The sequence below is a fragment of the Oncorhynchus tshawytscha genome, linkage group LG17 (assembly GCF_018296145.1).
Source record: "Oncorhynchus tshawytscha isolate Ot180627B linkage group LG17, Otsh_v2.0, whole genome shotgun sequence".
In the NCBI taxonomy this organism is placed as follows: domain Eukaryota; kingdom Metazoa; phylum Chordata; class Actinopteri; order Salmoniformes; family Salmonidae; genus Oncorhynchus; species Oncorhynchus tshawytscha.
This window is the reverse complement of record NC_056445.1, coordinates 7,188,200-7,203,232: the sequence shown is the minus strand read 5'-3', so window position 1 is coordinate 7,203,232 and position 15,033 is coordinate 7,188,200. Positions and strand designations below refer to the sequence as shown.

General features: G+C 41.3%; 1 protein-coding gene across 2 annotated transcripts in view; it reads left to right on the top strand.

The window, feature by feature from the left end:
• The window catches only part of LOC112216771 (chemokine-like protein TAFA-5), a 177,346-nt gene extending 168,948 nt beyond the window's left edge, over positions 1 to 8,398 (top strand). The window contains exons 4-5 of one of the 2 annotated variants that reach the window (XM_042300050.1): positions 35 to 232; positions 6,156 to 8,398. In XM_042300050.1, the coding sequence (XP_042155984.1) occupies positions 35 to 43 (9 nt within the window). In that variant the 3' untranslated portion in view covers positions 44 to 232; positions 6,156 to 8,398. The remainder of the gene's footprint in view (positions 1 to 34; positions 233 to 6,155) is intronic. The other variant, XM_024376832.2, reaches the window with a different exon arrangement.
• Positions 8,399 to 15,033: the final 6,635 nt, after the last annotated feature.

The following is a 15,033-nucleotide window of genomic DNA, read 5'->3' as shown; positions in this document are numbered from 1 at the left end:
CCGTTTCTCCCTCCCCTCTGTAATTTCCCTCCAGGCTCTATGACGTGACTGGAGTCCCTGTGGGTCCTCCATTCCGCTGACAGTACCATGGCGGAGGAGAGCATTGATGACCATGACAGACAGCCTCAGACCATACCACCAACCACCACCACCACCACTGGTCCATTACTACAGACATGAACAACCTACACAACCAACTCTAAACCACGGTGGGCATAATCCACAAAGCAAGGTACAGAATGAATCCATCAACACAGGAATCAGCATCAAAGCATAAAGGGAAAACAAACGTCTAACCTAACCAATGTTATTTTTATGATTCTGGCAGAATAATAGTATTGCAGCATGATGTTGACAAGTGTGCACTAAGATACACTGGTAATAATATAATATTATATATTGGTGTTGCAATTCGATTTCTATGGAAGTGTAGAAACTCCACACCTTGAGCTCAAAGGCCCCCAGAGTCTGTTTTGCAACAACAAAAAAATCCATGTGTCAAGCATTAGGAAGAGCCATTGAGTTCTGTACCATTATATTGACATGTCTTATATGTTGTTTTTAAATTGTTACACCCAGAGCCTTGTATCCACACAGAGGAATGAACGAGACACCACACACACACACACACACACACACACACACACACACACACACACACACACACACACACACACACACACACACACACACACACACACACACACACACACACACACACACACACACTCACACACACACACACACACACACACACACACACACACACACACACACACACACACACACACACACACACACACACACACACACACACACACACACACACACACACACACAGTATACGACCAGAACCATATAGACTGGTCTAGATACTGCCAGTATGTCTTGGTGAAACAGACACGTCTCTGAGTAAATCTTACTTATCTTGTCATGAAAATGAATGAAGCCAGTTGTAAAGCAAGACAGTGCTTTTTCACAATATTATTCATAAAGTACAAACTGTACAGTCGATAGTCTCAGTCTCGGTTTTATGTTTTCTTTATGTTTACTCTCTGTTGATTCAGCCATCCTATATGTATCTCAGATAGTACTGTATGTCTAGGTTCAGACTAATTGTAGTTACGTGGGCTGATAACCCTTAAAGACATAAACAATTAGGTGGTGAGTGAGATGATACTGTATAGAATAGCAGAAATAGCCAACTTACTATGCTCAGAAATAAAGGTTTCGATTTGTTCCTAAAGTAGAACAACCATTTGTGATTGGAGTGGTACCCTCCTTTGTACTTTTAGATTAGAGTTACCATCCATGACTGTATTTGTTAGTGACAGAGACGTGGTTGTTGAATTAGTTTGTTTTCAGTCCTGTGGCTTTCAGCAAATGAGTTCCTCGGTGTATATTATCATTACAATTAAAGTCTTTATTATAATACATTACATGTCTCATAAGGCCTTATTTTGAGGCCTACCTTTACCCTAACACAGTGGCCTGAAACTCATATATTACTGTCCACATCAGACCTTGCAAGTAAGTTTGCGAAGTTCCAAGATTCATATTCCAAAATCATAGTTGAGGGATTTCCCTTTTTTCCCCAGGAATTTTCCAACCAGGATTTCTGGAAAACTTAGGAAATGTACAAGAATTTTGCAATCCTACCTTCAAGTCACATTATGCTGGCTTGCAAAGTGATTTGTAATTCCTATTGGAATCCAGCCAACGTTAGGATATCCAACAGTTTGAATTTTTATTAATCTGCAACCTGCATTCATAATGACAGTCAGGGTTAGAAACAGTGTGAGGAGACTACCTACAGTGCCTTCAGAAAGTATTCACAGCCCTTGACTTACTTGTTTTACAGCCTGAATTCAAAATGTATTAAATACATTTTTTTCCACTCACCCATCTACGCACAATACCCCATAATGACAAAGTAAAAATACGTTTTTCGATTTTTTTGCAAATGTATGGATAATGAAATACAGAAATATCTAATTTACATACGTTTTCACACCCCTGAGTCAAAACTTTGTAGAAGCACCTTTGACAGAGATTACAGCTGTGAGTCTTTCTGGGTAAATCTCTAAGAGCTTTCCACACCTGGATTGTGCAACATTTTCCCATTGTTCTTTTCACAATTATTCAAGCTCTGTCAAATTGGTTGTTGATCATTGCTAGACAACCATTTTTAGGTTTTGCCATAGAATTTAAAGCAGATTTAGGTCAAAACTGTAACTTGGCCACTTGGCCATTCCCTGTCTTCTTAGTAAGCAACTACAGCGTAGATTTGGCCTTGTGTTTTAGATTATTGTCCTGCTAAAAGGTGAATTCATCTCCCAGTGTCTGGTATAAAGTAGACTGAACCAGATGTTCCTCTAGTATTTGCCTGTGCTTAGCTCCAATACGTAAAAAAAAATCCGGAAAAGTCCCCGGTCCTTAACGATTACAAGCATACCCATAACATGATGCAGCCACCACTATGCTTGAAAATTTGGGAGGTGGTACTTAGTAATGTGTTCTATTGGATTTGTTCCAAACGTAACTTTTTGCTCTGTATACAAAGTGTTAATTGCTTTGCCATGTTTTTTGCAGTATTACTTTCGTGCCTTTTTGCAAACAGGATGCATGTTTTGGAATATTTTAATTCTGTACAGGCTTTCATCTTTTCACTCTGTCAGTTACGTAATTAGTGTTGATCCCATCCTCAGTTTTCTCCTAACACAACCATTACACTCTATAACTTTTTTAAAGTCACCATTGTCCCTATGCTGAAATTCCTGAGTGTTTTCCTTCCTCTCTGGCAACTAAGTTTAGAAGGACTGTCTGCTTTTCCCCCCATTTTTAGCCATTTACCAATAGGTGCCCTTCTTTGCGAGGCATTGGAAAACCTCCCTAGTCTTTGTGGTTGAATCTGTGTTTTAAATGTACTGCTTGACTGAGTGACCTAACAGATTATTGTATGTGTGGGGTACAGAGATGAGGCAGTCATTCAAAAATCATGTAAAGCGCTATTATTGCACACAGAGTGAATCCATGCAAATTATTATTACTTGTTAAGCACACTTTTACTCCTGAACATATTTTGGATTGCCAAAACAAACAAAGAGGTTGAATACTTATTAACTCAAACATTTCAGATTTTCATTTATACATTTGTAAGAATTTCCAAACACCTACTACCACTTTGACATTATGGGGTATTGTGTGTAGGCCAGTGACAATTTAATCCATTTTAAACTCAGTTTGTGAAACAACAAAATGCAGAAAAGGTCAAGGGCTATGAATACTTTCTGAATGCACTGTGAGCCATTTTAAACTTGAACAACCATTTCAGTAACGGATGCAAACAATTGAACAAACGTATTGGTTTAGTTTAGAAAAATGTATGTTATTTATCGTTGTGTAGCACAAGATGAATCAATCAATGAATGTACATGGAAAAAGACAGATATTAAAAACCTTTTTTTATCCACCTGCAGGAAAGTAATGATGACGGAAAAAAATTTACCCCTTTTTTGAGAGTGAAAGTGTGATGATTGTACCATTTTTATTTTAAATATAAAAATATAATATAAAACAGCGTTTCCCAAAGCTGGTCATGGTGGAATTAAAGTGAACATACTGTACACACACACACTTTGATCTCTGGTGACCTAATGTGCTGTACACTGTGTGATGTGTATTTACACTGGGCTTAAAACAGCGTTAGTTTATTTGATGTGTAGAGGAAATGTAATATGAAAGAGCTGATTTAGATAACAGCACTGAACTTTGAACTTTCTTCTCCTGAGAGAACATTGGGAGTGTCTGGGGAATATCAAACACACACGTCTAACATAAAGATCCCCAATCAGCCCTGGTAGCATTTGATCACATCTTCCCCATGCACTGATTCTACTAGTCCTACTTTCTCTGTTATCAATCTAAATCATACTAACGTGTCTAGCCTACAGTACCTCACCTCAATCATTTGATCACATCTTCCTCAGGCACTTTAATATAGGCCTAGTTACACGCTCTGTCACTTATCAATCTAAATCATATTATCCCTTTATTACTATTTGAGAGAGAGACAGAGAGAGAGAGAGAGAGAGAGAGAGAGAGAGAAAGAGAGAGAGCAAGAGGGAGAGAGAGAGCAAGCGAGAGAGAGGGAGAGAGAGAGAGAGAGCAAGTGAGAGAGAGGTAGAGAGAGAGCAAGCGAGAGAGAGGGAGAGAGAGAGCAAGCGAGAGAGAGGGAGAGAGAGAGCAAGCGAGAGAGAGAGAGATGGCCTCAAGCCATATTTTATTTCCATAAGTTGATTTTCTTATTCAGGAGAATACTGATAGCTATTGATTGATTTGTTCTATGTCCCTGTAGCAGCACAGTAGTTCACGCCATTTGAATTTACCCGAAGTTCTGTCGCGTCCTAAAAACCTTTGTGCCGTGAAAATGCTTGTGCTATTGTCAATAACGTGACATCTCATTGATGCTCTTGTTTTGGGTCACCCTGAAAGTTGGGCAGCTAAAGCAGAATATATATTTTTGGCCAGCAGGATTTCTTTTAGTATTCTCCTAAGCATCAGAAATCTGTTACTGGAGATACAGTACTCTGATTCAGAGAAGTTGGGTTAAATGTGGAAGACACATTTCAGTTGAAGGAATTCAGTTGTCCTACTGACTAGGTATCACCCATTTCCCTTTACCCAGTATAAGATTAAGAAATAACATATTTTCTATGTGAACCTATTCAATAATCATGCTATACATTAATAGCCTGTTTCCATTTTTATAGAAATCAGATTTGTGTGCAAGATTTACAGTATTATATTTTTACCACGGCCAGTGTGAGAGAGATAATGTAGTGGGAGAGAGAAAGGGAAACCAACACAGACAGAGTCTCACTGCCTGCAGTCTATTTCAAGTCATTTGCATTCAAATTCTCCTGAGATATCACAGAGACACCCTGCCACTAGTGTACTAGGCTACCATGTTTTCTCCATTAGCCTATGTTGAATGAATGGATGGATTCATTAATTAACGAACAAACTAACAAATGAATGAACCAACAAACAAACAAATGAATGCTTCCTTTCCATGTCACACCACCACTTTTGTTGTCTATTCCATCCACTCTGTTACTGTAATTCAGTCTCAGTGTAAACTTTATTTTACCACTAGAGGGCAGCGTGACTGTCAATGCCATAATAACGCGGCAACAGTACAGAACCTCTAATGGCGCTAATTGCCAGGTTGGCTGGTGCTGCACTGGGTGTATTAGTGGGAGACATGTCCCTCTTCTTAGCCCGGATACTCTTGGGTCATTCCCTCCATACCTTCTCCTCTGCAGCCACTGAGTACACTACACTGTGACATTATCCTATTAAATGACGCAGGTTCATTTAGTTGCTGATTGCTCCATTCCTGTTGTTTTTATCCCTGGATTTCCCCCAGTTTTCATCTAACACCTGCCCCCTTTCATGGCAATTTGCACTCTGTGTAATTGTCAAGAGTTCATTATTATAAATTAAGCAGCCCCGGCAATCTTGGAAAGCATCAATGCCTTTATCAAGTTGGCTGGAGACCACACATAGGCCAGATGGCGTGCCGACCAACTACACTTTTTTTTTCTCTCTCCAGATTTCTTCTGTGAGGCTGATTAATTGTTTTACAGTTCTGCACTGTAAGACTTGTTTTTGTTGCTATGGTTTAATGCCCCAGCAGAATTCACAATATTTGAATCCCAGAACATACTGCTGTTGACAATGATTAGTATGGGACTGTCCAATTTCTTCATAACTTCATTTCAGAGCTGTAGACGTTTGAATAAGTTCCACATACAATATCTATTATGGGAATAATGGGAGCGAAAGTAATGGGAGTAAAATATACAACGTTCATTTAGGGACAGTCATTGCAGAGTAGGTAGCTGTGGACCCTAATAACTAGTCCAAGGTATTATTCACCCCCTTCAATGTCAACATTGAGATTTGGCATTTGGTAATCTAAACCTAGATTTGTCTGTGGTTATGGCCTGGGCAACTTCTACCACAAGCATTGATTTATTTTAGCATGTTTTGAAGTTTTAGCAACTTAGCATTGTCTAAGGATTGTCTGTGATTAGCTAGCATTGATTATCCTGTACTCTGACAGAACTTGTGTTCTCATTGATCTGCAGGTCTCTTAAACACAGTCAACGGCAGCCAATACTGGAGTGTTTGAGGGCACTTGAAGTCGAGAGCGAGGTCTCATCTTTGACTCTGGAGAAGCTTTTTCATGTTTCCTGTGCCCTGACTCCTGGCTCCACCCCTCTGCGGCTCCGACCAACCAATGACCATCTGCTGTAGATAACCCACTGTCTGTCATTGGATCAACATGTCCCGTCTGCCCCCTTCTATTAGCGTCCGTCTGCTTTGTAAATGAGCAGAACCCTCTAGTGCCGTGGAGGTCCGGTTTCCGCCAGCGCCTTGTCCAGAGAGGGAGAGAGTGGTATCTATGGAGCCATTTAGATTGACTACTTGTACTGTTCAGCTACTGTCTGTTCAGTGGACAGAGGACTCCCTCTTACTTCAACCATACCTGCTTCTGTTAGACTGCAATGGGACAGAGAGACGTATTCCAAAGAACAGGATTATTGTGAACCTGGCCCGAGGCGTTCTGATGTGTCTGACCTAGCGGCAGACTATGGACTGGACCAAACGTTGGACTGGATTTATCCAGACTATGGACCAGACTGGACCAGATGACATGCTCACTGCTCGCCCTGTGCTCTGCTGTGAATAGGCCTTCTGCTGGAGTACACCTTTGGCACTCTCCATATTTTTATAGACCAAAGAGGAAAAAAAGAACAGTTTATTGTAAGACGAGATGGACCAGATTAGGAAAGAGAAATGGATACTTGTTTTTCTCGCTACACAACGACGACTGCCCTCATTAGCTGTAGATGTTGGGCTTTATGTCATTCTGAACATAGACTATAGAGTCTAGTGGGACACGTATACAATCAAAGGAGTTACCTTTAAAAACTTTGCGGACATTTTTTTTCTCCGACTAAACCCACCACTGTATTTTGAAACTGGAGATATAGGTAAACATACATCTATGTATTTAAAAAAAAATCTGATTTGCATTTTTCAAAAGCTACAAATTGGGACACATTGCAATAAGCATGGTTGGTAAAAACGGTAAAAGAGCAAAACTACTGATCATCATTGAGGCTAAAAGAGAACATTGAATCTGTCATTCCTGATTTGAGGCTGGCGGGTGGTGGAAAGACACATTTCATGAAATGTATTTTGAAAGGCCTAAAACGTATATATTTAACAGTTTTATATGTTGTACCTTTGTAGAGAACCTTATTCGACATGAATAACGTGGTCACAAACTGGCAGCCATAGAACGTGAAAAACAAGCTCTCTAATGCTGGTTTGTCCTGCTCTCTTTCTGTTCTCATGACAAGTAAGCTCCTCCCCTCTCACACCTCTAATCTCCCAAACTATCAATCACAGATAAAAGAAAAAAAAATGCTCTTGAGTTATGTTTAAATATTTAATGGTCATGTTTTACAGATGCCTGTGAGAGTGTCTTGCAGTGTACGGTTTTAATGTGGTTAACAACTCTGACACAGCATAAACAATCTGACTGAACCCTCAATGCAACTGATTGAATTCCAGGCCTGAGAGTCACTATCTATCAAAAATTGAACTCATCACAGACAGAGATTTTGTCACTTTAGTCAATGAGCAGCCTTTGGAACCTGCTGATTGCTGCAGTATTGCATTGTAAAAGGCGTGGATTACTTACTCATTTCTCTATAATGTCTAGTTTATTTCTTTGTGCTTTTGTGTCTGTCGCACAATGCTGACCTCTAGTCCTGAGAGACGAAGATGATGATGACACGCGAAGAAGGGAGGCATTGTGGGAAAAGTTTTAGAATCATTTACATGAGACACTTTTTTTATCATGAAATATTTTAAGAATAAAGGAAATACATGAAAGAACCATCACTTGCTAATATAGACGCTTTGGTTTTCAAAGTCATCCAATTTATTCAAGGAAGTAAGGTTTATCAAACCTCATTTTGTATTACGTTTATTTAATTATTTTGTTCTATATGCCAAAAACTGACAGCCAGAAATACTTGTTTATTTTCTTCTACACCATCTACTTTAAAAAGTGTCTAATTGTCCACATGTAAGTTCCTCATACATATCTAATAGGTACACACCTGATATACATAAGTAAACCAAATCAAATGATTTATTGACAGTCTCAATGGGATTTGATTACACTAACATATGCATATGAATGTATTGATACAGAGCTGATTAAGGCATTTGCTCAGACAGTTAGGACAGAAATGACAGTTTGGCTGACTCCATATGTGTATGCTGCTGGCTGTATGTATTATGGTGGAATGGATTCCATAATTATACAACAATAGACTGTACAAATGCAGAGAAGTACACCTGGTCGATATTTAATGAACTCCAAGATTACGATGTTGAAAAACTTGCAAAGGGTTACCCTGCAACGGGCTACGGATCTAATGCCAGTGAAAACACATAAAAAGAGATGATATCAGTCCTTTGGACAGCACCATATAACCAGACTCCTGCTGCATTAGGTGGTACTGTCCAAGGTCCTGGTTTTCAGCCAGGGGCTCGGATTCCATGAAAGACACAAATTCAAATGTTGTGTGTTAGGCTCTGAGTGGAGGCCTATTACCTTCCAGATGAACCTCCAACCTGTTAAGATCCAGATGCTGAACTTCTCGCATCCACACTTGGCTCTCTGCTGTTCAGTCCGACTGACTGACTTTCATTGACTTACTGACTGGGACCAGTCTGACTAGCCGGCTGGCTGGATGACTGACGTTCCTCCGTAATCCTGACTGGCTGGATCAGTCTGTTCCACCAACACCAGCTGGAGACTAAGACAGCTGTTGTTGACAGAGAAGTTTTCACAGGATGCAAATGAGAAGTTAGTTTCCTGAAAGGACCCGTGTGTTTTTCATTTGTGTTTGTGTACGTGTACGTGTACGTGTGTGATGTGCGTGTGTAGCCTGCGATTGTCAAGACAGTTGTAAAATATTGAATTACATCTGATTGAATTTCAATAATCTCTCCCGTATCCTGGAGGTTCGGTGTGATGTTCGGAGGAGTCGTGTCTCATACACATTTTAATTTGATTAGAGCAAAGTACAATGAGGAGTTTCTCCTAGAGGTACAATAGACAGCTTGTGATAATGTCTTTGCCGTAGAGAAAGAGGCAAAGTGGGTCACATACAAATGGGAGACTATTACTGTGTGTGTATATCGGTCTGTGTAAATGCTTTCTCTCTTTCCTATAGCTCTATAGTAATATGTGTACCATATCCGCATTTCCCAATCCTGTTCTGTTGATGTGTTCGTATTTGTACAGTGCCTTCTGAAAGTATTCAGACCCCTTGACTTTTTCCACATTGTCTTATGCAACAGCCTTATTATAAAATGGATTCAATAAATAAGCAATCCTCAGCAATCTACACACCCCATAATGGCAAAGCGAAAACCGGTTTTATTTTTTGTATGCAAATGTATTACAAATCAAAAACAGAAAGACCTCATTTACATAAGTATTCAGCCCTTTTAATATGAGGCTCGAAATTGAGCTCAAGTGTATCCTGTTCCCATTGATCATCCTTGACATGTTTCTACAACTTGATTGGAGTCCACCTGTGGTAAATTCAATTGATTGTGACATGATTTGGAAAACCAAGCCATGAGGTCGAGGGAATTGTCCGTAGAGCTCAGAGACAGGATTGTGTCGAGGCACAGATCTGGGGAGGGGTACCCAAAAAATGTTTGCAGCATTTAAGGTCCCCAAGAATACAGTGGCCGCCATCATTTTAATTTAAAAAAAATATTTTACCCCCTTTTTTCCCCAATTTCGTGGTATCCAATTGTTAGTAATTACTATCTTGTCTCATCGCTACAACTCCCGTACGGGCTCGGGAGAGATGAAGGTCGAAAGCCATGCGTCCTCCGATACACAACCCAACCAAGCCACACTGCTTCTTAACACAGCACGCATCCAACCCGGAAGCCAGCCACACCAATGTGTCGGAGGAAACACCGTGCACCTGGCGACCTTCGTTAGCGTGCACTGCGCCCGGCCCGCCACAGGAGTCGCTGGTGCGCGATGAGACAAGGATATCCCTACCGGCCAAACCCTCCCTAACCCGGATGATGCTAGGCCAATTGTGCGTCGCCCCACGGACCTCCCGGTCACGGCTGGCTGCGACAGAGCCTGGGTGCAAAGTCTCTGGTGGCATAGCTAGCGCTGCAATGTAATGCCCTAGACCACTGCGCCACCCGGGAGGGGCCACCATCATTCTTTCATGGAAGATGTTTGGAACTACCAAGACTCTTCCAAGAGCTGGCCGAACGGCCAAATTAAGCAATCAGGGGAGAAGGGCATTGGTCAGGGAGGTGACCAAGAACCCGTTGGTCACTCTGACAGAGCTCTAGAGTTCCTCTGTGGAGATGGAAGGACCTTCCAGAAGGACAACCATCTCTGCAGTACTCCACCAATCAGGCCTTTATGGTAGAGTGGCCAGACGGAAGCTACTCCTCAGTAAAAGGCACATGACAGCCCACTTGGAGTTTGCAAAAGGCACCTAAAGACTCTCAGACCGTGAAAAACAAGATTCTCTGCTCTGATGAAACCAAGATTGAACTCCTTGGCCTGAATGCCAAGAGTCACATCTGGAGGAAACCTGTCACCATCCCTACGGTGAAGCATTGTGGTGGCAGCATCATGCTGTGGGGATGTTTTTCAGCGGCAGGGACTGGGAGACTAGTCAGGATCAAGGCAAAGATGAACGGAGCGAAGTACAGAGAGATCCTTAATGAAAACCTGCTCCAGAATGCTCAGGGTCTTGGACTGGGGCGAAGGTTAACCTTCCAACAGGACATCGACCCTAAGCACACAGCCAAGACAATGCAGGAGTGGCTTTGGAACAAGTCTATGAATGTCCTTGAGTGGCCCAGCCAAAGCCCGGACATGAACCCGGTCTAACGTCTCTGGAGAGACCTGAAAATAGCTGCAGTGAAGAATGGGAGAAACTCCCCAAATACAGGTGTGCCAAGCTTGTAGCGTTATACCAATAAGACTCGAGGCAGTAATCGCTGCCAAAGGTGCTTCAACAAAGTACTGAGTAAAGGGTCTGAATACTTATGTAAATGAGATGTTTTTTATTTTAGCAAACCTTTCTAAAAAAAATGTTTTAGCTTTGTCATTATGGGGTATTGTGATGTCATTATGGAATATGGTGATGTCATTATGGGTTATTGTGTGTAGGTTGATGAGAGAAAAAAACAAACAATTTAATCCATTTTAGAATAAGGCTGCAACATAGCAAAATGTGAAAAAGGCCATGGGGTCTGAATACTTTCCGAAGGCACTGTACATGTGTGTATGTTTCCTTGAGCGTGTCTGTGTGTGAGTGTTGAGGTTGATATTATGCCTTCGACTGTTTCCAGTTACCGTCCTAAAGGCACAGTGTTTGTGTTTCTGTCATTCAGCTGCGTCTACAGGGGAGAGAGACAGAGCAGAGCCTGCCTCTGCTTTAAGAACCAACACTAAACACTAAGTCCTTCTCTCTTCACATAAACCTCTGCCGCCTTGCTGCAATACCAATAGTGCACCAATGGCACAAAATATGAACTGCTGTGACGGAAAACATTTAAGTGCTAATTCACATTTGATATTGTACGCCTTTGTTTACAATATAAATCTAAAGATGTGCAACCAGCACCTTTCGAAATATGGGGGGGATCAATAAAGCAATATGGCTCGTGCAGCTGCTTTCCTCTGAAGATGTCTTCCGTCACCAATATTTTCTAGCCATGAAACTGTTTGGTGTTTTCTGAGCACTGGGTCCAATGATCTGTCAAGGCTAGGACAGTGAGAGGCTAAACATTACCTCAGCTCCTGATTAATACACCAGGGATGTACTGTAGGAGGAGATGTGTGCCAAACAGTTGTGGCATCCTTTGTGTTGTGTGATGTGATTCTATTGACTACTTTTACATTTTATCTTTACAAAGATAGCTGAGAGTCAGACTGTGAATTGGAATGTCTGTTGTTTTCCTTAACCAGATTGGAATTTGTGACAGATCTAAACATTTTGCAATAGAGCTGTTCAACTAAACTGTTAATTTCGGATTAAAACCCAGTCTCTGTCTAAACAAACACCTCCCCTTATCATCATACCCTTTGCCTGGTTTTGTACAGTTTTGTACAGTCTGTGCTTGGTGTTCCAGGCCAGTGCTATCCTCTTGACTGTTGATCGAGGCTCTCTGGCTCTCCTCTCCAACCCAAAGAAGAAGAAGACATGCTGGTGTCAGCTGGGATTTCAGGCATCGTTAAACACCACTAACTAACTAACAGACAGTGGTGGAAAAAGTATCCATTTGTCATACTTGAGTAAGAGTAAAGATACCTTAGTAGAAAATATCTCTAGTCACCCAGTAAAATACTACTTGAGTAAAAGTCAAAGTATTTGGTTTTAAATATACCTAAGTATAACAACTAAATGTAATTGCTAAACGTATAATTTCAAATTACTTATAAAGCAAACCAGATGGCATAATTATTAATATTATTATTTATATACGGATAGCCAGGGGCATGCTCCAACACTCAGACATAATTTACAAACAAAGTGTGTGTTTAGTCAGTCTGCCAGATCAGAGGCAGTAGGGATGACCAGGGATGTTCTCTTGATAAATGTGTGAATTAGGCTATTTTACAGTCCTGCTAAGCATTCAAAATTCAGCAAGTACTTTTGTGTACCAGGGTAAATGTATGTCGTAAAAAGTACATCATTTTCTTTAGACATGTGGTGAAGTAAAATTAAAAGTATTCAAAGATATAAATAGTCAAATAGAGAGACCACCAAAAAACTACTTAAGTACTTTACACCACTGCTAACAGCCTCCATTAATGACTAATCTCTCTCTTTCTCTCATTATACATGCACCTCACAGGAACCCAGGAAACATCTGGTGCACGTGGACATGGACCTGGCTTTAATGTTAATTACTGTACTTTGGTATTGTACATGTGTGCGTTCTCAGAAATGCTCATTACTCAAAGGAGGAAAAGGTCATCTTGCTTGAAGGTAAATCACATTGGTTTGGAGACTTTATTGGAAGGTCAAACGTAGTTGTGAACCAGAACAAATGGAGTATATGGAGCCATCAACAGTATGAAATCATTTCACATGTTCAGGATAATTAAGGCCACCTCTTCAACCCAGCAAAGACAGGGACAGAGTGGACAACAATAAATCACAAGCTTGCAGTTACCAAAGCAATTATAAATAAACACACAAAAACACCTGGTTTCACCTGAATTAATATCAACCCCAAATCCCATTGTACATCATTTTGTTACGCATTATCCTTAAAAACCCTGTGTCCTTATCAAGCCTTTTAATCAAGTATTTAGTATAAACACATGCAATATGGACAAGGCCGGTCCATTAAGGCTTGTTTGGCTGTTCCTATAGGCTCTGTGTTTTGAAGAAGGAGAGAGTTTCTGACACACAGCCAGTCGAGCCGGAGCCTGGAGAGAGACAGGCAAGAGAGAGAGAGAGAGAGAAAAGGAGCGCCTGGAGGAAGCAGAGCACATCGCTATGGTAGCTCACGCTGCTGCTGCTTTTATTTGTTGCTGAACAGAACTGCAACACAATACTTTTAAGCCTTGACAAAATCCTACATCCATAGGTTTCTTGTTCTCTCTCACTTGCTCTCGCTTTCTCTTTCTCTCTCTCTGCTTCACCCTCTGCTCCCCCAGTTAGGGAGGGAAGCAGAGACGGAGAGAGGGAGGGTGAGAAAGAGAGAAAGGTAGAGTGAGAAAAAAAGAGAGATACAGCGAGGGAAGAAAATGGAGAGAGGAGCAGCCTCATCAAGATGGTAATCAAGGCCTGATGTGTTGAATTGAGCCTCTCGTCCTCTTAACCCACAGGAAGGAAGACAGACAGCTGGGGGCTCGGCCAGCTCATCTTACCACTAAATGAGAAAAATGACCATCCGCCAGCCAACTCTTTTAAACTAATTTACACCCTGTCAGCTTCCATTAGGCCGGGACTGCTGGGGCGGACGGGGTGGACGATTTTGTGAGGTGGGAAGGAGGGAGGACAGAATTGGGCATGAGCGGTGAGTGTTACCGTACCCCCCTACACCGGCCAAGCGAGGATAATAATTCTGACCAGGCTGACCAGGCGAGCTGACAGCTGAATCTTGCATGTTTTTTGTTCACTCCATCCCTCCAGTACTGCCTCCATCCATCCATCCCTCCCTTCTCGGGTATTAACCTAACAGTGGGTGATTATCTGAGTGGCTGAAATCCCACTTTTACAGTTTCAAACAATAATGGCTCACCTAAGAGCATCAGCCCAGGATTAAGACTTCTAAATGCTGGGCCTTGAATAAATTATTCAGAGTTTTTGCATAACCGAGAGGAGAGAAAGATGGCCTGGGATGGAGAGAGCTAAAGAGGTAGGGAGAGAGAGACAGAGGTATGAGTGAGGGAGGTATAGTTGAGAGGTAGAGGGAGAAAAGAGCTGAGAGGAGAGGGAGCTGAGAGAGGGAGAGAGAAGGAGCTGAGAGAAGGAGAGAGAGCTGAGAGAGGGAGAGAGGGAGGGCTGAGAGTAAGGAGTACAGAGAGAGAGAGAGAGAGAGAGCTGGGTGAGCTGAGTAAAGCGAGAGAGAGACAAAGAAGAGAAGCAGAGCCAAGAGAGAGCTAGAGAGGTGTTACAGTAGATAATGTTAAAAGGCAGTAATGAATCAGCAAATGTTTTCTTTTTATCTGCCTGAGTTGTGTATTTTTTATGTCTTTTTGAAAATTATTAAATAACGATGCCTTATAAATAATATCGGGTTAATTGTTTCTTGGAATCCAATTTCATTTATACTCACAGTGCAGTAATAGCTATCATAATAGTGTTAAAGTAGACATTTAATTAAACAGTGATTGCTGTGTAGGATTTCTATGGAGGTGACATG